This window comes from Hylobates moloch, unplaced genomic scaffold (genome assembly GCF_009828535.3).
Source record: "Hylobates moloch isolate HMO894 unplaced genomic scaffold, HMol_V3 SCAFFOLD_4, whole genome shotgun sequence".
NCBI lineage: Eukaryota > Metazoa > Chordata > Mammalia > Primates > Hylobatidae > Hylobates > Hylobates moloch.
This window is the reverse complement of record NW_026652279.1, coordinates 111,058,627-111,080,996: the sequence shown is the minus strand read 5'-3', so window position 1 is coordinate 111,080,996 and position 22,370 is coordinate 111,058,627. Positions and strand designations below refer to the sequence as shown.

Here is a 22,370-nt window from a genome sequence, read left to right as displayed (position 1 = left end):
TCGACAGAATACTGGAGAATTGCATGGCATGGAAAACCCACATTTGGTGTCAGAAGTTTTATGAGAAGAGAAACGGTTTTTCTTTAGTACATTATCTTTGATCCTTCTAAGCTGATTTAGAGCTTGGAAGACTGATGGTCTAAAAGCAATCTAGAAATAAAAGATTTACCCACCAACTTATCTATACAAGAATATATCTTTCAAGTATTGTTCTTCACAGAAAGCGGATATATAGTGTTTTAAAGTTAGAATTCTATTTGCCCTCTTTATTTGAGAAAGTCTTTTTTCCCCCCAAAGATGACACACATTTGTTAATTCTTTCCCTAGGATGCTTAGTTGGATGTGCATGTACTATCTCTAGATGGGTAGGACTTTTCATTTAACAGAGGAAACTGTGATTTATGTAACTTAGAAATGTGGATGTTAGATTTTATTTTAAATTATCTTTAATTAGCCCAACATATTAAAGCTATCCTGCTTCATGGCAAGAAAATATCAGAGAATACTCTACATTGGGAATAAAGATGTACATACCCTTTATTGATGTTGAACTGTTAACTATAGTTGCTTCATTCACTAGAATCATTGCTTGGATGTATTCTATTAAAGACAGAAAAACAGCATCACCATTACCTTTATTCATGGTGCCAGCCACTGTGCTAAATAATTTACATATTTTATCTCATTTAATCTTCACTATTCCTCTGAGAGGTTAATAGGACTATCTGCATTAGAGACAAAAGAAACTGAGGCTCAGAGGTTAAGCTATTTATTCCAGGACATTCAGCTAGGAAGTAGTACAACTGGATTAGAATCTAGATTTATCTGACTCATTAAGGATTGAGAAGGAACATTAAAACGAAAAACAGTGCCAATTTTTTTTTGATAAACACATGATAATAATGTCATAAGAACATCCAGAAAGTATTAAAAATAATCTGGAGAAAAATTTGCTTCAAAACCATATGTCCTGATGGATTGAAGGAGGATTCCATCTTAAAGTCTTACGTGCTACAACGGACAAATAGAAAAAAGAAAAACTTGGATGACTGAACTAACTGCCTACGTAGAACAAAAATTTTGCTTTCAGAAGACTGGTAGAGTAAGTTCTCTTTAAAGCAGACAAAATAAAATTATATGTACTTTTACACATACATATGAAAAAACTAGTTGTCTCTGAATGTGGAATAATTTTTCCTTGTTATATTTTTCTATAAGTGCCAAATGTTATTTAATGAGCAGATGTTACTTTTGCAACATTCCCCTAAAAAAAAGATAAATGAGGGAAAAAAGTAGCTTGAGATAAAAATTCAGTAGGTATTATTCAAAAGTAATTACATCCATCTACTTTTACAAACAGCAGTATTGGAAATAGAATGATACTGTACTGCCAGAGAGAAATATTTAGTATTAAACATATTCAAAGTTTTTATTGCTTCATACCTTTATTGGTGGCAGACCCATCTTTGATCTTTTGTTTCAGTGACTGCAGCACATTTTGTACTTGTTCAAAAATGAAGTCCACTTTTCCATCATCTTCTAGCTCCATCCAGAAAGTTTTTGCGTCGCCTAAAATAAAAATAAGTGACTAGCCTAAGAGCTAATAGAAAAATACTATAATTTATCTAAGAACATGTTACAGAACAATCTACTTGGTTTCTAAATAAGATCAAGGCTCATCTGGTCTATCATTTTCCTTGAGGAAAATATTTTAGTAATGTTTCCTTACAAAGAGCTAGAAACAATATGATCTAAGTATCTCACCCATTTCTGTTAATTTTTAAAATATATATTGAAAACTTTAGTGACACTTTCTTGACTGGAAAACAGAAAGAAGACTTCACTGGAGAGTGGTTGTGGGGTATACGTATAGATTATACATGCACTTTTAAAAAGTCTTAGGGGTATAATCTCCACTGAGTGTGGTTTCAGAATGAGACAACTCAATGGCTGCTGAAATAACTAAATGTCCAACAATACTGCTTTTTAAAAACGTCTTCTATATGTTTAATTGCATGAAGCAAATTAATGTTTAAAGTTGTACAGAGAAAGTTACATAAATGAGCCAACATTTCTGATGCCCAGTAAGCTAATACTTCAAAATTTTCCTAAAGAAACAATCCTTTCAAAATTGAAAATATAAGAAAAACAATTAAAAGTTGTCAAAAGCTAAATCTCACCTCGTGTTTAAAAGTAACAAAAATACCTAAAATGCTAAGCATAATTCATTTATACAATGTTACTATGTATAAGATTATTTAAAATTAACTAACAGGGCCTTTAAGCAAAGGAAAGACATAATAATAATTGCATTTTAGAAAGGTCACTGGAGTAGGCACAGGGAGGATTAATGAGTAGACAGTCCAGATGGCTTACAAAAAATACATTTTCCCTAACACAAATTAAACCCAGAACCTCCAAGTTTGGCAAAGAAGGGAGAATCTGCATAAGGGGCTTAGGTATCAAAGTCTCAATTCCTGCTGGGAAAGTCACCTTTCCCAAAGGGGACTTCTGGCTAATTAGTGCTGCTGCCAACATAGTGGCCTCTGGAGGGGTGTTGTTTTCCTACTAATACTCTGGCCTGACGTATACTACGTAAGACTAAGCTTACTTTTAATTCCCCATAGCACAGCTCAAAGAAGATTTCAAGATTTTAAAAAAGAGCAATGTTAGAGGACAAAATGGATGAGAACTGGTGCTTAAAAGGCAGGTAGGGGCATGACATTGAAGGCCCTATGTGCCATGCTAAGCAACTTTTATATGGAAAGCTACCCAAGAGGTATAAGGATCTTATGATGTGATTAGTTATGTTTTCCAGAAAGATCACTCAGGTAGCAGTGGGAGGAGTCACGAATGATCTCCACTTTTTTGCCTCAGGTAATCATATGGACAATAATGCTATTCATTAAGGTATGAATAAAGTAGAGGGACAGGTGGCAAATTCAAGCAGTAAGAGGCTCTCTGAACAAACTGGATGCATAGACTCTAGAGTAAGATCTGGTTCAGAAATACAAACTGGAGTCATTAACGTACAAATACTTGCTGATGCCACAGAGTAGACGTAATTCCATAGGGAGAACATACAGAATAAGAAGGGTCTTATGTAGAACATCAACAATACAAGGAAAAGGAACTATAGAGACTGAGGTGGAAGAGAAACCCAGGAAAGTAGTATCTCAGAAGCCAAGGAAAGAAGAAGAGTGGTGATTAACAACCTAGGCTTTGAAGTTCAAGTGTAGTTGGGTTTGAATACTAGTTCTGACCCATTTATTAACTGTGTGACCACATCTATAAAATGGAAATAACAAACTGGGCACAGTATCTCAGGCCTGTAATCCCAGCATTTTAGGAGACCGAGACAGGAGAATCACTTGAGGCCAAGTTCAAGACCAGCCTGGGTAACATAGCAAGACCTCATCTCTACAAAAAAATCAGCCAGGCAAGGTGGTACATGCCTGTAGTCCAAGCTACTCAGGAGGCTGAGGCGAGAGGATTGCTTGAGCCCAGGAGTTCGAGGCTGCAGTGAACAAAAGGAATTCATCTTTCATTGTGGAATTTTAAAGAACAATCAGCTTAATGAGGAAAATATCTTGTGAAGCAGGGCTTTCTCAGGGTGCCTAAAATCATTAGGTTTTTCACTGATAATCAACAAAAACCACTTTTAGGCAAAATTATTTTTCAAAGCACTTCATAGATTAAGTTTCCCTTCACAGATATAAGTCAATATCCCTTACTAGGGATTTATCTTTATTAGAGGTGGACATTGAGATGTACTTTGAAGTATTTTCAAGTATTTTGGAAGTATTTAAAAATAGCTTTTGGTAACATTAAAGTATTCTGGAATCACATAAAATTCTGTCCTGGACTGAGGGAAAAAAAGCTGTGATGCTGAAAGATAACAATCAGGACTCAATGAATTTTTGTTTTTTTTATCATTTAAAATTGTCTTAGAGGCTAGGTGTGGTGCCACCACACCTCATGGGAGGCTGAGGCAGGCAGATCACTTGAGGCCAGGAGTTTGAGACATGCCTGGCCAACACGGTGAAACCCCATCTCTACCAAAAACACAAAAAAGTTAACTGGGCATGGTGGTACACGCCTGTGGTCCCAGCTACTCGGGAGGCTGAGGCATGAGAATTGCTTGAACCTAGGGGGCGGAGGTTACAGTGGGCTGAGATTGTGCCACTGCATTCCAGCCTGGGTAACAGAGCGAGACTCTTTCAAAAAAAAAAAAAAAAAAAAAAAGTCTTAGAAATGCTAATACATGCTACTAAATTATTCTGGTAGGAAATACTTAAAATGAGTTATTTAAAAAGTAAACAGAGTAAATGCTCAATCTTGGAAATGATTTTGAAAAAAAAAAGGACACTGGTAATATAATTTAAAAACACAAAGCCAATCAAAGAAAATACTGAATCTGCTTCTACAATAAATGAATGTAACTAAGCAATTCATATTTATTTGTTCTGGGTTTTAAATGAATATGTTGTTCCTTATGACTTCCTTATTATCTCATATTGCTAGGTTTAATTCTCATTAAAATGGCACTTGTTCCTCATGTCTTCCTTCTTGATCATTTTTCTTTGTCTTCTTGCTATGGAAGCCCTTAACCACAGTAATAAGAAAAGAGGTAACCAAACTTTCTGATAAATGAAACTAATAGATCCAGTTAACAACTTCTGTGCACAAGGAGACTAAATCAGTATTACAGGAAACATCTGGGAGACTTTGGTTTCGACTGTAGACATAGTTACTACAATACAAACAATTTTAGTTTCTTGCTCCTGATCTTCACTTCTTTGTGCATTGTATGCATGCTCAGCATTATAACCTAAAACTAAATATTTCCGTATATTTTACTAGAAGATATTTACAAGGAATACTGGAGCAGGTACTTGAATTGAAGATCAATTCAGGATACTAATATTGCTGCTATTTGCCCCCAGAAATGAAGAATACCATCTGATAACTTTATTCTCTGTTCAAACTCTCTTTTTTATTTAGCCAGTTATGACTATTCATTGCAAGACTATAAGCATGAGGCAAGAAGTGTAGCAGCCTTGTAATGAAGGACGCCAAGTAAATGGTACAGTTATACGATGTCTACCAATCTCACTTTAGACAGTCTTTGTAAACAGACAATGCTCATGAATAATACTGATCTGAATTTATTTGCTAGCCAAGTATGTATTAAATACTTACCAAATACATTAATAATGACCTCAGTACACAGAAACATATGTAGCAAGGGGCTTTAGGGTATTGGTCTAGAGGAACTTATCTAAGGTATCTTTGAACCTGTAATTAGCAAAATGTGATCTGTGGACACCTAGGACTCCCCAAATCATTTCAGAGAATACACAAGGACAAACTGTTTAAAAAATAATATTAGGACATTTACTGTTTTTATTATATTGACATCAACTGATAGTACAAAGGCACTGGTGAGTAAAACTGCTAGCGTCTTAGCATGAATCAAGGTAGTGGCATCAAACTATCAGTAAGTCATTGTGATCTTCACCACTAATTTCATCTAAGTATACCTTTAATGAAACAACATAAGTTATTACAATCATTTGTACAGCCATTACAGTACAATGGCTGTCTCAAGGAAAAATACTAGTGGGATTGTTCAACCTGTAAACTAAACTATCTTTTTTTTTTTTTTTTAATGAAAACCATTTTTACTTAAAAGAACCACTGATAAAACTATAGTTTTCCAGACTTGGGTGTTTGGCATATGAGCAAAGTGAGCCTATTACCTGAAGGACAAAACTAACAATATTTGTTGCTAACGACAAAATTTAAGCTACAGAACGAAAATGAGAATTTTGAAAACCTTGTATCTGCCATGGCAAACCTGAAAGTTTCTGAAGAGTTAACCACTTTTAAAATGAGATCAGTAGCAATATTAACAAATGTGATTTTAAAGTTATATGATTAAACGTGTCAACATTTGGAAGATCTGCATAATTCAATGAACCAATATTCTATGAGTGGTCAATACATGATGTAAAATCATACATGGTAAAAGATCTACTCAAAGTGCAAGACAGACCAATGGATTTTAATGTAACAGTGTAAAAATACTCAATGATATGTCAGACTCCACACTGCAACTAACCTTTAAGGAATGACTACCTGTTGAGTTTTGGAGTCAACAAAGAAAAATATCCACAATCAGATGAAAGGCTATTAAAATACTCTTCCTTCTTCAGCTTCTTGTCTGTGTGAAGCTTGTCTTTTATTCATTTCAACCAAAGTAATGTATCACAGAAGACTGAATGTAGAAGCAGATATAAGAATCTAATAAGCCAGTTATTAAAGATATTTCTAACAATGTAAGACAATGTTATGCTTCTCACTAATATTTTTGCTTTAGAAAATAGTTTATTTACATTTTCAACATGTTGGATTATTTTCTTAAAAATAAGCCAATTAATATTTTTTGAAACTTCTTAGTTTCAATTTCTATACAGTAAGTATCAACAGATGTTACTCACATAAACAAAAGCTCTTTGGGGTTTTAAATACTCTAAAGAGTATAAAGTCATCCTGAGACCAAAAAAAAATTGAGAACCACTGGCTTAGATCACAGCCTGGTGAAATCAGTACTATGATCTGTATAACAATTCATACATTACAATTATCTTAAAGGCACCGAAACTATTGTGTATGATACTATAATTATAGATGCATGACATTATGCAGTTGTAAAAACCCACAGAATTTTAAAGAGTAAACAATGAACTTTAATGTACGCAAATTTTAAAAATCATTTAGGACATCAGGGATCTCAGTAAGGAATGGAGACTACGAAGAGAATCTAACTGTATTACAAATGTATAAACTACTTCACCAAGGGCTGGGTGGAAAAGGTATTGACCTAAGTAACTTTGGAAATGAGTGGAGTCTGTAAAAATAAAGGCAAAAGTAACTGCACATACTTACTTCCTTACTGTACTCTAGTTGATAAAGTATTTTCCTACCTGGGGATGGGTTAAAATTCTATTTTTATTTATTTATTTTTTGAGATAGTCTTGCTTTGTCACCCAGGCTGCAATACAGTGGCACGATCTCAGCTCACTGCAACATCTGCCTCCTGGGTTCAAGCAATCATCGTGCCTCAGCCTCTGGAATAGCTGGGATTATATATAGGCGTGTGCCACTTTGTATTACTATTTTTTTTTTTTTTTTTTTAAGTAGAGACAGGATTTTGCCATGTTTACCAGGCTGGTCTAACTCCTGGCCTCGGCCTTTCAAAGTGCTGGGATTATAGGCATAAGCCACGGTGCCCAGTCAAGGGTTAACAATTCTGATACTGCTACATATATATACTGGAATTGAACAATTAAGTAAATGGATGGTGAGTGATGGGAACTAAGTTTTCTACTACTGGAGTGGGAGCATACAGATAACGTGAGGAGACTAAAATGATCCACATGGTAATAGATTAGAGTTGGAAACATCAGCGTAATTTCATGGTTAGCTTAAGGCAGATACAAACAGTTACATACAGAAATATTCATAGCCATGAGTTCTGTATATATTAGTGTGTATAAATATATATATAAATATATATATAAATATATATATATACATATATAAAAATATACATACTTCCTTGCTCTGCCAGCTGAAAGGGCCTATAAACAAGGACACTCCAGTAACAACAAATACACCTATCATTCAGATCTTGGTTTCTAATACCATTTTCCAATAAAAATATTGACAGGTTATTCAAGAAATGGCTCACTCTAAGATGGGCAAGAAATATATAAGATGAATCTAGAGCAATCTTCGAGTGCCAAAAGGGAAGTGCTATAAAACAAAGACAAATAAAAAATACCTACACTGATGAGGGTACATCAAAGGGACACAAAAGCCAATCGAGCAGGACATGGTGGTTCACGCTTGTAATCCCAGCGCTTTGGGAGACTGAGGCGGGTGGATCACTTGAGGTCAGGAGTTCGAGACCAGCCTGGCCAATATGGTGAAACCCCCATCTCTACTAAAAATACAAAAATTAGCTGGGCATGGTGGCACACACCTGTAATCCCAGCTACTCAGGAGGCTGAGGCAAGAGAATTGCTTGAACCCAGGAGGTAGAGGTTGCAGTGAGCCAAGATTGTGCTGCTGCACACAAACATGGGCAACAGAGTGAGACTCCATCTAAAAAAAAAAAAAAAAAAAAAAAGAGCCAACTGAAAGAGCTCCCAATAGCCAAACCCGGGACAATTTGAAAAACAAAATAAAGTAGTACTGGCTTGTAACTCAAAGTATAAAATAAATAGCCATGAGTCCATGCTGATATAAATGATTAACTGAATAAATAAACGGGGAAGAAGAGATAGAGATAAATCTCCCCTGCAGAAATATTCCAAATATAATTAATGTAGATATTCCACATTTAAGGAGGGGGAGCATAAATCCCCACCCCTTAACTGTAGGCTGCCTATAGTGATTTATTTCCAAAGAGTATAGCAGGGAATGGGAGAAAAAGAGTAACTTTACAGTGGAGAAATTTGATACCACCACCTACATTAGCCAGCTCAAGCTCCATTGATCAAGTTCAGTATCAGCTGTGAGAAATCATGCTGACAGCATGTACCCTTGATATGATGTGATGAAAATGACATTTTACCTCTGAGATCACACTCCCCAAAACCCATCACTCCAGTCAAATTATGGAAAAACATCAGATGATAATTCCAACAGAGGGGCATCTTACAAAATATTTGGCTACAAAATCCCAAAAAAATAAAAAACAAGAAAAGTCTCAGAAACTATCACAGCTAGGAGGAGCCTAAGCAGACATGACAAGTAAATGTAATGTGGTGTCCTGGATGGGATCTTGGAATGGAAAAAGACATCAGGTAAAAACTAACATGAATACACTATGGACTTCAGTTAATAATAATGTGCCAATATTGGTTCATTAATTGTAACAAATGTAGCATCCAAATGTAAAATGTTAATCATAGATAAAGCTGAGTACCAGGTTTACTGGAACTGTGCAATCCTCTCCATTTTTCTGTAACACTAAAAGTATTTTGGCCAGGTGCAGTGGCTCACCTGTTTTGGCCAGGTCCAAGTGCTGTAATCCTAGCACTTTGGGAGGCCGAGGCGGACAGATCATGAGGTCAGGAGTTTGAGACCAGCCTGACCAACATGGTGAAACCCCATCTCTACTAAAAATACAAAAAATTAGCTGGGCATGGTGGCACACACCTGTAATCCCAGCTACTCAGGAGGCTGAGGCAGAAGAATCGCTTGATCCTGGGAGGCAGAGGTTGCAGTGAGCCAAGATCGTGCTACCGCACTACAGCCTGGGTGACAGAGCGAGACTCCATCACAAAAAAGAAAAGAAAAAAAAAAAACGGTTTTCAAAAAAGTGAATTTTTTCACAATTAATGATAAAGACAGTCAAAATTGGTGGCTATATGAGAATAAACCCTTAATTCCCTCTAATTCAGAAAAGTTCCTTGCAATGCAAAACTTTGACAATTCCATATCAGCTTACATTATCTACATACTTTTAGATATAAAGTGTAACAGTGTGTTCTTCAACCTACCATTTTTTTCTCCCATCTTTTGATGTCGCTTATAAATATAAAATGCTTCAAAATTAGGTTTATCAAATCACTTTGATTGCAGAATATCACTGGAATCCAACTGTGGTCTCTATAAAATTTGCAGTCCTCAGACAAAATACATAATTATACCATTCTAAACCTGATATCCTTTGATATTTGAATTTTCAAATAGAAATTGTGGCTGAAGAAACTTTCAGAAATGAGTGACAGTCCAACCAAAAGACAAGTCCATGAATCTTCATCACGCAAATATTTGTAGTGGTATCACATCATTAACATTATTTTTTTAAAAATAAAAACCAACTCCATCTTTTGGTCCACAAATGGATGAAACATTCTGTAAGGAAAACAATAAAGAATAGTGCATATTTGTAAAAGACTATATATATATATATATAAGGAAATAAGATAATTGTTATAACAGCTTGATCTTCTAAAACAGCATGAACCATTACAAAAAATGTAAGTTATCTGGAAAAAATATGTAAAGTATCAAAATTAGAAATATTAGAGAAGGCTCACCCAATCCTATCACCCATATTTAATATATTTGTATTTACATTACTATCTCCATTTTATAAGTCTTTTATAAAACTTTTAAAAAGGGGATAATACTAACTACCTCACAGGTTGTTCTGGGGACAAGACTTAATTACATATAATGTGCCTGACATATGAAAGATTCAAGGAATACTACCAATTATTGTTATTCTTTCAGAATGTAGTTTTAAAACAAAAATTTGGATTGTAGTATATTTAATTTTTTATAATCTTTCATTAAAAACATTTCCTGCATTTTCCTCCATCACTAATATTTTTGTATAATACAACTGGCTGTACAACATACTTTGGTCAATAACCCATACATTATAGTACATTAAATATTCTAATAATTAAATTTTAATAAAAATATTAATTACTAATATAAACCTCTATATTGGATATTTAGATTGTTTTCCTTTATAGATTAATTTTTAGTATAATAATGCTAAAATAAATATACTTTATACATATCTCTGGCAATTTCCCTAGGATAACATATCTGGAGGTAGAATAATAGGTCAAAAATAGATCAACAATTTTAATTCTCAAGTTGTTAGTCAAGATACCGTAAATTCTTCTGCCACTTCCACACCAAACCATGGAAATGTTAGACTTAAAATATATATATATATAGCCATGCTGAAAACAAAAAGGGAACTCTCTAAGGGCCAAGTCTGTAAGGCCCTTCTGGGGAAAGGAAACAGATGGGAAGCTATAGAGATGATGGCAACCACAATCACAACAGCAAAACAATGGGCAGGAATCCTCTCAGAGGAGATTAATGAACAACTAAGAGTCCTCAAACATCTGAAGAAGGCTACACTATGAAAGAGACTGAGCTAAAGAAGGAAATCTCATCCATGAAATAACATACAATTTTGAAAAAAAGCCAGTTAGCTATCTTGGATATAAAAACAGTTGTTGAAATAAACTCAATAGATGACTGAATGACAGAACAGACTCACATGAAGAGCCAGTTAGTAAGCTGGAAGACTGAGTTCAGTAATTCACCAAGAACACAGAGCAAGGAAACAAGAGGAGGCACAAAATTGAGAAAATGGAGAGGAGGCAATAATGACCAAGAATTTCTCAGAACTGGAAAACACATAAGCAAACTGCATCCACTGAGTACCAACCAGGATAAAATTCTTAATACACATTGCTAGACAAACCGTGACTAACTTGAGAATATCAAAAAGTCTTAGATGTTTCCAGAAAAATGTAGATTATCTAAAAGGAAGGTGTATCAGACTAGTAATGAGATTTCTCATCAGAAATGTCAGATGCAAAATGTTAAAGAAAAGTCAGTATGAACCCAGAACTCTATATCCAGCCAAGCTATCTTTCCATACTAAAGATGAAAAAGAGACATTTACAGACATTCAAAGAGTCACTCAGAGACTGTGAAAGAAATAAGTATCTGATGATGAAAAATGAACCTATAAGAAAGCACTGCGGTATAAGAAGCAATAGTGAGCAAATAAATGAGTAAAACACATTAATGTTAAATATAAACTGAATTTAATAACAAATGAAAGAAAAATTCTTAAAGATATCATGAGAGATTATGTTCTTTTTTGGAGGAGAGATGGAAGGGATTGTTTCAAGATGAGAGAAAGCAAAGTAGAAGCACACTAAATTCTTCTTTACAGGGGCCTTATCAAAACTGACTAAATGTACACTTTGTTAGGAAAACATAAATTTAAGAACTGTGAAATGTAAAGTTAATCAACTTAAAAACTGAACAAAGAAAACTTGGGGCTAACCTCAATTAAAAATAAAAGTGATCCCAGCGCTTTGGGAGGCTGAGGTGGGCGGATCACCTGAGGTCAGGAGTTCAAGACCAGCCTGGCCAACATGGCGAAATCCCATCTCTATTAAAAATACAAAAATTAGCTGGGTGTGGCGATGCATACCTGTAATCTGGGCTACTTGGGAGGCTGAGGGAGGAAAATTGCTTGAACCTGGGAGGTGGAGGTTGCAGTGAGCTGAGATCACGCCACTGTACTCCAGCCTAGGGAACAGAGCAAGACTCTGTCCCAAAAAACAGGTGGAAAAATAAGATATAAAAGATACAAAGAGAAGCTTGTTAAATAATGACAAGAATAAGGCCAAAATATGTCAATAATCACAATAAAGGTGAATTACCTATTAAAGGGAAGACTCTCAGATTGGATGGCAAGCAAAACCTAGATATGATATTTTAAAATAAGAGACCCACTTAAATTACACGAAATGTCACAGCAAGGATGAAAATGAGGAAAAAGACATCTGCAATTATAAGAAGAAACATATCAAATAAGAGTTGAATATGAAAATCAATAAAAGACACAAATATTTTATGCTGACAGAACAATTTACCAGAAGATATAATATTCATGAACCTTTATGTACAAATAACATCACTCTGAAATATATAAAGCAAAATTTAAATAAAAGGAAAATGCACAGATCCACAATTTGGTGATAAAGTAACAAATTTAAGAAACTGAGATAAAGTGGGTAAAAAACCAGAGTATAAAGGATTTAAATGACAAATTAACAAGCTTAATCCAAAAAATGTATAGAACCCTGCAACCAAGAGAAAATACTTCTTGTGGGAGGAAAAGCATGAAATTTACAAAAACTATTATGAGACCAAAAGGAATTATCAACAAATTGCAAAAGACTGTTTATACAGAGCATAGTCACTGAATGTAGTAAATCAACCCCCCAGCCCATACTACCTGCGGAAATTAAAAAATCAAATTTCCCAAATAATGTATATGGTTTACAGAAGAAATCAAAGGAGAAATTTAAGAACATTTAGAAATGGTAATTGGTTGAAATAATACATTTCAAAGCCTGAAGGATTTTGCCAAAGCAGCATGCCAAGAGATATTTAAGCTTTAAATACATTTTATTAGCGAAATAAAAATATCGACTTAAACATTCAGTTAAAGAAGCTGGGAAAAGAGTAACAAAATAAATAATAACAAATGAAGATAGATCTCTAGCTACTGAAGAGATTTTAAACATTTTAAAATTCAGACAATTTTATGTCAATGAACCTGAGCACAGACGAACTAAACAATTTTCTAGGAAAATATAAATTACCAAATAGGCTCAAAACACTGAAGATATTACTAGAGATGTGTGCCACACATCCCCACCCCTCACTGCTAGTACACTAGGTCCATTAAGTTTTACAGATGAATTGTACAAAACTTTCAAAGAATAGATAATTTTTATCAAACACAAACCTGTTCTGAAGCAGGAAAATATGGGAAGCTACTCAACTTTTTCTTAAGCAGTTACTCAATTTTTTTTTAAGAAGATATGAATTTTTTTCCATCCCAATACACTAGATTCATAAAGTTTTACAGATGAATTGTACAAAACTTTCAGAGAACGGGTAATTTTTATCATATACAAACTGCTCTGAAGCAGGAAAAATATGGGAAGCTACTCAACTTTTTTTTATGAGATAAGTATAACTTTGACATGCAAGAGAAAAACTCAAGGCCCAAATCACTACTGGGTCTTAGACACAAAAATACTGAATAAAGGTATCCAGCAGTAGACTAAGAACGTATTACCAAAATAGTTTATCCCAGGAATACCTAAAAAGTTTAACATGAAAAGTTTATCAATATGAATGCCTATATTAACAGGCAAATGGAGTTTGCCTGTTAATGAACTATCACTTCATGCAGAAAAACAAAACAATTCAATATAAAATTATTCCATGGAAGGTGGGGGGCCCCTTAGCAAATTAGGAAAAAAAGAGAACTTTCTTATTCTGATCAAGGCTATCTACCAAAACATCCTACTCAATGACAGCAAACATCATACTCAATGACGAAACATTCGGAGAATTTTTACTAGGCACAAGATGAAGACACTTGCTATCACTGTTTTTATTCAATATTGTACTGGAAGTCTTAGAGAAATTCAGTAAGATAAAAAGAGGCCTAAAGATTGGCAGAAGAAAATCCACCTGTAGAACAAATAAGTTAACAAAAAGTCAAAACCCAAGCAAGAAGCTAAGAGAAAATGTTTTTAACATATTTTAACAATAGCAACAAAAAGGAGGCATAATTAACCATACACACCAAAAAGACTTCTAAAAATACAGTATCGAGGACACATAAAGAACTTAAACAGGTTTTTAAAAAATTATAGAAATGCATATAAATTATAGGTTAATAAAGAGACACTTCAATCTTAGATCACAGAATGAAAATTAAAATTAAAATTATAATTTGCAGCCATCACTAGGCAAAAATGAAGAAGATAATATCTCATGTTAGTCTAAACTGTAGAGAAACTTAACTCTCATAAACTACCTGTGGAATGTGTAAATTAGTAGAGGTATTTTGGAGGCAAATTTAGCATGACTTATTAAAACTAAAAATGCTCACAACTTAAAACCAAGCAATTCCACTTTTAGGTATATATCCTTGAGAAATAGCACATGTGCACAAGAAAACACAAAGATTTTCCTTGCAGCATTGTTGTATGGTGAAAAACTGGAAACCTAATGTCCTCAAGAGAATGACAATAAAATGTGCTATACAGCACACATCAAACAAAATAGGATTTAACAAGAGCAATAAAAGAGACAAAGAGAAATGTTTTATATTAACGGATCAATTACAGTCATACACTGGAACACTATGCAGCAGGTAAAAGAAATGATCCATAAATAATATAATGAGCTATAAATAACATGTATAGGCTGCAAAAACAATGTGAAGAAATAAAGCTACAGAATGATGTAGTATGGTATTTTTCCACTAAAAAATTACAAATGTATATATTCACCTATATAGAATATGTAACAGTATTAAAAGGTGTAAGTATTAAAAAACACTTGAAAGCTCTGTACCAAAGTCTCCAGCAGGAGTCAGGGAACATTCCTTGTACAAAACTTTCAAAGAACAGAGAATTTTTATCATATACGAACTTTCAAGCAGGAAAAATACGGGAAGCTACTCAACTGTTTTTATGAGAGAAGTATAACCTTGACATGCAAGAAAAAATTCAAGGTCAAAATCTGGATTGTGCTCTTTATCTGCAGGGTACTAAATTTGTAAAAGAATGTAAAAGTGTACTTAATTTTTAAAAATTAAGGATATATAAATGTTCAAAAAGGAATTCATTTTAAAGCTTTTTATAGCATATTGTCAAACTCTCTTCCAGAAAGGTTCTACCAATTTATACTTCCACCTAAGCACACTCAGTAATAGTTTTATTTTTTTTTAGACATGAGGTCTCACTATGTTGCCCAGGTTGGTCTTGAACTCTGGGCTCAAGCGATCTGCCAAAGTGCGGGCCACTGCGCAAGGCCATAGCTTTGTTTTTGTTTTTGTTTGTTTTTTTGAGACAGAGTCTCGCTCTGTCACCCAGGCTGGGGTGCAGTGGCGTGATCTTGGCTCACTGCAGCCTCCGCCTCCCGGGTTCAAGCGATTCTCCCGCCTCAGCCTCCCGAGTAACTGGGATTACAGGGGCCCGCCAGCACACGCCCGGCTAATTTTTGTATTTTTAGTGGAGATGGGGTTTCACCATGTTGGCCAGGCTGGTCTTGAACTCCTGACCTCAGGTGATCCGCCCGCCTCAGCCTCCCAAAGTGTGGGGATTACAGGTGTGAGCCACCGCGCCCGGCCCATAGCTTTGTTTTTAAGCAGCTCTCACCAGTGTTCACACCTGAAAAGTTGAAAACAACTGAACGTGCACAAGTAAAACATGTTTCCTGGAGAAAATCTGCAAAATACAATAAAGCATAAAGGAGAAAATTTAAACACCATCCCATCATCCAGAGACAATTGGTGTTAATATTTCAGAGAGTAAATGGGCTTAAAAAACTTTTTTCCCCTGCTCACTTTTTCATTTTGGCAGAAAAATAATTAAGCCAGTCTGGTTTGCTTCAACGTATGGTGCCTTTTCGTTTCTAAAAACAGGCTTTAAAAACACGTTTACCATTTCCTCTCCGCTCCTTACGTTTTAATTATAACGACAGAACCACGGATTAAGTCACGCTTAAGAACCACGGGTTAGTCACGCTTCTAACTACTTCACGTGTTCTTATTTAATCCCCCTAACAGTCATGTGGGTTAAATTAGCAGCTCGTTTGCTGATGAGGAAGCTAAGGCATGTCATACCGTAAATGGCAGACACAAAATAAGGAACCAGGCAGCATGGTTTCAGAGCCTATGCTTTGGTTACTCCATTTGACCTCTTCAAAGTTGCTCCTCTCCTTGGCTTCATGTGTTAATATTTACAGAGCTCACTGCAGGTTTCCACATGCCAAAGAGCACAGTTAATTACATATCTTTCCTTAATTACTTATTGGGCTGTGGCTGATAGCGAGTCAGAAGTGTTACTATCTAATCTGAACTCCGTGATCTTGGATGAATGACTGAACTTGCTGTATTTAAGGGCTCGTGTAATCTTACCTGTGAAATGGGCTAGTGCTTTAACCTTCAAGTTCTGCTTCTGGGTTTTATACTGCTGTCCATTTCCTGCCGCCCCTTTGACAGCCTCAGGTTCCCAGCTGCTTAGGAATCACCTCTCATTAAGGCTGCACCCTGAGACAGACAGGCTGAAATGGAGGTTGGAAACTCAGTGCGCCCGCGGCCCCTTCTGCAGCCGGAACTGTACTTGGGTGCCAGGAGAAGGGAGGCTGCAAGGGCTGGGGTCCAGCCCCTACTCGGGCGGCCGAGGGCTCCGCGGCGTTTTCAGGTCCTCCGACCGCCTGGCTAGAGGAACTGTCCGGGGCCACCCACGGCGGTGCCTTGGTTTCACCTGGATCCGCTGCGTTTTCTACGCCGCCCGCCTGACCTGAGGAGTGAGCTCCGCCAGCTCGGTTGGCAAGGCTGGGTTCCTCCGCGGGTGGGGCTCTCCTCCGACGCCAAGCCGCCCAAACCTCCCGAGCGCAGGTGCCCTCTGGCCGGGAAGTACTTCACCATTTACTAGCCTTCATCTCAACCACAACAGTCCCGCCCCGCCTCTACCGGGGATGAGGGAAGGCGGAACCTCCGCCAGTGACCAGACCGACCCACCTAAAGCGATCACTACATGGGAGGAGTCGGACGCCGGCCGTCCCACCACCCAGCTAGGAGTCCGTTGATTGGTCGCACTCCCCACTGGTTCACGCCTCAGGGACTCCGCGCGCTTACCGCTGGCACCGCAGTGGCGCCCGAGCGCGCCGCCTCCCGATTGACTGCTAGCGCTCTCGGCTTGTCTCGCGCTCTCTAGCTGGGCCAATGGAGTTACTCGTAGTCGAGAGGCCGGCATCACTGGAGTGGTGGCGCAGCTGTTTCCTCCGGTAGGTGTGGGGCTGCCATCTTGTGTGTGGCTGGGACTGGTCTTGGGGTTTGAAAACTTACATGGCGCCTCGCTGTAGTGGAGGGGTCCGGAGAGAACACTGGGGTAAAGGAGAGGCCTAAGGGAGGAGACCCAGCGCCTTCCCACTTGCGGAAAGGATGGGTTTCCTGGGCCTGAGTCTCATCCCTGGCTAGAGAGAGCAAGGAATGCTGTTGGTGGTGGTGGTTGTGGTTGTGGTGGTGGTAATAGTAGGGATCCCAGGTTTTGGTTTGTTGATCATTGTGGGAGCTGAGCGGGGTCTTTGATGCCTTAACATTGGTTTCGGGGAGCTCTTTTAGTAATCTTTGTCTCGCAAAGATTCTGACCACCAACCTCCTTTGACAAAGGAGGCTAGCTGATGGACTGCCTGATTGAGAAAGGAGCAAAGCTAGTAATGGAAGGGGAGTGCCTCACTACTATCCTCAGATTCTGAAGAGACCTCCTCTTCGTTCTTTTCGAGGGAGCGGCTGCTAAACAGCTTGCTCTTCGCGGGGGTTATTCTACTAAGGCCATCCTTTGGTAATAGTGGGCGTCAAGTTCTGCGTTTGGGCAAAATTGTACATTAGCGGGCAGCCAAGCATTCCTGCAGCTGTCTTTTTTTTTTTTTTTTCTTCATTTGAAGCTAGAAAGTGGTGGTCTTGCAGAAACGGGGCGTGAAGGAAGAATTTTGTCAAATCTTGATTTCCCCGATAACGATATGTTGAAGATTATAAATCTCTGGGTCTGCCATGACATGCTTGGTCACTTCATGGAGCAGGAGGAGGCTTTGTTAGGGAAAGCACCTTAATTTCTGAGCTCTTTTTGGGGTAGGAGGAAGAAGACAGGGCTTAACCTCGTTTTCCCTCCTCCTTTTTTTTTTTTTTTTTTTTTTTAAAGCATTGTTGTGGACGGCATGCATTGTCTTTCATTTGAGGGGAAAATGTATTGGATCTGAAGACCAAGCTGATGAAAGGCTAATATTTTGTGGTAGATTTTAGCAGTTTGACTTGCATGAAAAGAAAGCCGATATATTATTGCCTTGAGCTTAGAGTTCAGTTATTCAGGATTAACTGATGAACAACCTAATCAGCAATACATGATAAAGACATCTCGCATCAGGAATACCAAAAACAAAAACAATTAGCAAAATAATTGATGTTTGTTTGTTTTTGTTTTTGTTTTTTTGAGATGGAGTCTCTTGTCGCCCAGGCTGGAGTGCAATGGTGCAATCTCGGCTCACTGCAACCTCTGCCTCCCTGGTTCAAGCGATTCTCCTGCCTCAGCCTCCTGAGTAGCTGGGACTACAGACACCGGCCACCACGCCCAGCTAATTTTTGTATTTTTAGTAGAGATGGGGTTTCACCATGTTGGCCAGGCTGGTCTTGAACTCCTGACCTTAGATGATCTGCCCGCCTCCACCTCCCAAAGTGCTGGGATTACAGCTGTGAGCCACCACACCGGGACTAATTGATGAATTTGAAATTAATTTTGGGCAGGGCTCCATGGCTTAATACCTGTAAATCCCAGTGCTTTAGTAGTATAAGGAGGAAGGATTTCTTAAGGCCAGGGGTTCAAGACCAGCCTGAGGAACAGCGAGACCCATGTCTCTACAAAAAAAGCCAAAAAATAGCTGGGTATGGTGGCATGTGCTTGTAGTCCTAGCTACTGAGGAGGTGGAGATGAGAGTTTGAGGCTGCAGGGAGCCAACCACTGCACTCAGCCTGGGCAGTAGAGTGAGATCCCAACTCAAATATAAAACAAATTTTTAATTCCTTTTTTTATTGCAGAATCTTATAAAACCTAAGTTGCAAGAATTCAGGTATCAATAAAGTGGTGTTGATTTGGTAGCTAAAGTATGTGTAAGGAAAAGTTATCAAGATCAGCTAAAAGATCCTGGGTAAGAAACATCAATAACAGTAGGAGGTCAGTGCTAAATAATAATGCTGTTTAGCATTTAGATACAAATGCTAAGACACTGGTATCTCATTCACGGCATATATTAGATAATATAATTGTTCAATGAGTAAAAGAATGCAGTAATTGGGAGGTAAGGATATACCTTTTTTTTTTTTTAGCCTAATAGAAAAATTATTGTTGAGTCTGCTTTCTGGAAAACTTGACTTTCAATTTGGATTAAATTTATTATTGTATCCAATTTAAACATACAAATAATGTTAAGGATAGGTTCGTAATCCTTGGCCTTTACAAAAAAATTTTAAAGACAGAAAATTTTTTTTTTTTTTTCCATTTATCTTTTGTTACAAACAATCTTTTTTTTTTTTTTTTATTATACTTTAGGTTTTAGGGTACATGTGCACAATGTGCAGGTTTGTTACATATGTATCCATGTGCCATGTTGATTTCCTGCACCCATTAGCTCGTCATTTAGCATTAGGTATATCTCCTAATGCTGAAAGACAGAAAATTTTGATAACTAAGGTGAGTCCTCAACGATAATGCTCTATTTGCCGTTGTTTTCTTGAAGGCACGTAAGATCTTTTTTTTTTTTTTTTTCTGGAGACAGAGTCTTACTTTGTTGTCCAGGCTAGAGTGTGCAGTGGTGTGATCTCAGCTCCCTGCAACCTCTGCCTCCCAGGTTCAAGTGATTCTTGTGCCTGTAGCTGGGACCACAGGTGTGCGCCACCACACCCAGCTAATTTTTGTATTTTTGGTATAGACAGGGTTTCACCATGTTGGCCAGGCTGGTCTCAAACTCCTGACCTCAAGTGATCCGCCCGCCTCGGCCTCCCAAAGTGGGTACAGGCATCTTCTGTGTGGTTAAGATTTAAAACTTCAAATCCTTACCTTTCTCTTTTGCCCAGCTGGGTAGCTTCAGTCTCCAAAATGCCTTTCCTTTTCATCTTTCTACTCTCATGGCCACTACCTTAATTTAGCTACTATTTTTCTTTTTTTAAAAAACATTTTAGGCCAGGTATGGTGGCTCACACTTGTAATCCCTGCAGTTTGGAGGCTGAGGCTGGGGGATTGCTTAGGCCCTGGAGATAGAGACCAGCTGGGCACCGTGGTAAAACGCTGTCTCTACTAAAAATACAAAAGATTAGCCAGGCATGGAGCCGTGTGCCTGTAGTTCCAGCTTCTTGGGAGGCTGAGGTGGGAGGATCACCTGAGCCCAGGAGGTTGAGGCTGCAGGGAGCTGTGATTGTGCCACTGCATGCAGAGCTAGACTCTTGTCTCAAAAAAAACAAAAAAAAATTTTTAAATAAAAAACATTTTATCATTTCTAGGAGCCAGGAAATTAAAAAAAATCTTAGTGCTCCCTTAGCAGCACATACACTAAAATTGGAACTATACGGAGAAGATTAGCATGGATGGCTCCTCCGCAAAGATTACATGCAAATTTGCAAAGCATTCTGTATTTAAAAAACCAAACATTTATATGACATTGTGTTATTGACAAAGCCCACACTCCTCAGTTTGGAATTTCTGTTAGTTAAGATACAGGTTTGGCTACTGTGATGGAGAAATTTAAAAATAATTGTGAACTTAATACAACTTTTCCAATGGAAAAATATGAGCTGATCAGGTGGCTTTCCTACACACAGTTGTCAGGGGCCCATGCCCCTAGCATATTGCTCTGCCATTTTTATCATGCAGATCTATCTTGTGGACCAAGATGACTGCTTCACATCCTATTGTTACATACTACATGCTTAAATTGAAGGGTAAAATGTGTTGTGGTAGGGGACATAATATTTGCAAGTGGTAGTAGGAGTAGGGTTTTATTTTACTACCTTAATTTTTTAAAGGTCATTTTTACATCGTCACAGGAAAAACTTTTAAGTAACAGTTATGTCACTGCTGTTAGGATTTCATGAGCTTTTAATTGTTCTGTTAGGTTCCTGACAGTTATATTGGGGAGAGAGTAGGGTAACTTGTGACTTTCAAATACTGTGCTTGTGGCTTGTATTGTTACTTGCAGACCTGGGGCCTACTTTGTACTTTGCATTTCTCTCCATAGAAATGGTTCCCACCACCAAAAATCACATTTTTTTTTTTTTGAAACGGAGTCTCGCTCTGTTGCCCAGGCTGGAGTGCAACGGTGCGATCACAGCTCACTGCAACCTCCGCCTCCTGGGTTCAAGCAATTCTTCTGCCTCGGCTTCCTGAGTAACTGGGTTACGGTCACCCACCACCACGCCCAGCTAATCTTTGTATTTTTAGTAGAGACGGGTTTCACCATGTTGGCCAGACTGGTCTTGAACTCCTGGCCTCACGTGATCCATCCACCCAGCCTCCCAAAGTGCTGGGATTACAGGCATGAGCCACTGCGTCCAGACCACATTCTTTTGAAAGTAATTGATGGTTAGATCAACAGCTTCCTCCTTTTTGTTTGTTTGTTTTTGAGACAAAGTTTCCCTGTCACCTAGGCTGGAGTGCAGTGATGCGATCTTGGCTCACTGTAACTTTGACTTCCTGGGCTCAAGCAGTCTTCCCACCTCAACTTCCCTCGTAGCTGGGACCACAGATGTGTGCCACCATGCTCAGCCAATTAAAAAAAATTTTTCTTTTGTAGAGATAGAGTCTCCCTGTGTTTCCCAGGCTGGTCTTGATCTCTTGGGCTCAAGTGATCCTACCATCTCAATCTCCCAACCTGCTGGAATTACAGGCACGAACCACTGCACCCAGCCGCCTCCTTGAAATATAGACAGGTTTCATTCAATCACAATATTTTCTTACTCTATACAGTTGACCTTCGAACAGCATGGGTTTGACCTCTTTGGGTCCTCTTATACACAAAATTTTTTCAATAAATATGTTGGAAAAATTTTTTGAAGGTTTGTGACTGAAAAAACTCACAGATGAGCCATGTAGCCTAGAAATTTTGAAAAAATTTAAAAAAGATATGAATGTATAAAATATATATAGATACTGGTGTATTTTATT

General features: G+C 37.6%; 2 protein-coding genes and 1 non-coding gene across 19 annotated transcripts in view; 2 read left to right on the top strand and 1 right to left on the bottom strand.

Annotated features, from left to right (window-relative positions):
- The window catches only part of SETDB2 (SET domain bifurcated histone lysine methyltransferase 2), an 87,696-nt gene extending 70,449 nt beyond the window's left edge, over nucleotides 1–17,247 (bottom strand). For all 7 annotated transcript variants that reach the window (XR_009213263.1, XR_009213262.1, XR_009213261.1 and 4 more), the window contains exons 1-4: nucleotides 16,577–17,247; nucleotides 9,576–9,933; nucleotides 1,444–1,569; nucleotides 535–600 (exon numbers count right to left, since the gene is read on the bottom strand). Coding sequence is in view for 4 of the 7 variants with exons in the window: in XM_058437896.1 (XP_058293879.1) it covers nucleotides 535–600; nucleotides 1,444–1,569; nucleotides 9,576–9,591 (208 nt within the window). In the remaining 3 variants the exon portion in view is untranslated. The remainder of the gene's footprint in view (nucleotides 1–534; nucleotides 601–1,443; nucleotides 1,570–9,575; nucleotides 9,934–16,576) is intronic.
- A 118-nt stretch (nucleotides 17,248–17,365) lies between these two features.
- CAB39L (calcium binding protein 39 like) overlaps nucleotides 17,366–22,370 on the top strand; it is a 135,132-nt gene continuing 130,127 nt past the window's right edge. For 7 of the 11 annotated variants that reach the window (XM_058437894.1, XM_058437888.1, XM_058437887.1 and 4 more), the window contains exon 1: nucleotides 19,253–19,388. The gene's annotated coding sequence lies outside the window, so the exon portion shown is untranslated. Of the gene's footprint in view, nucleotides 17,449–17,488; nucleotides 17,553–19,252; nucleotides 19,389–22,370 lie in introns of those variants that run through there. The other 4 variants (XM_032150885.2, XM_032150892.2, XM_058437883.1 and 1 more) reach the window with 3 other exon arrangements.
- Nucleotides 20,737–20,846, top strand: LOC116467653 (U6 spliceosomal RNA). Its single transcript, XR_004247868.1, has one exon. It is a non-coding gene; the product is annotated as a U6 spliceosomal RNA (small nuclear RNA).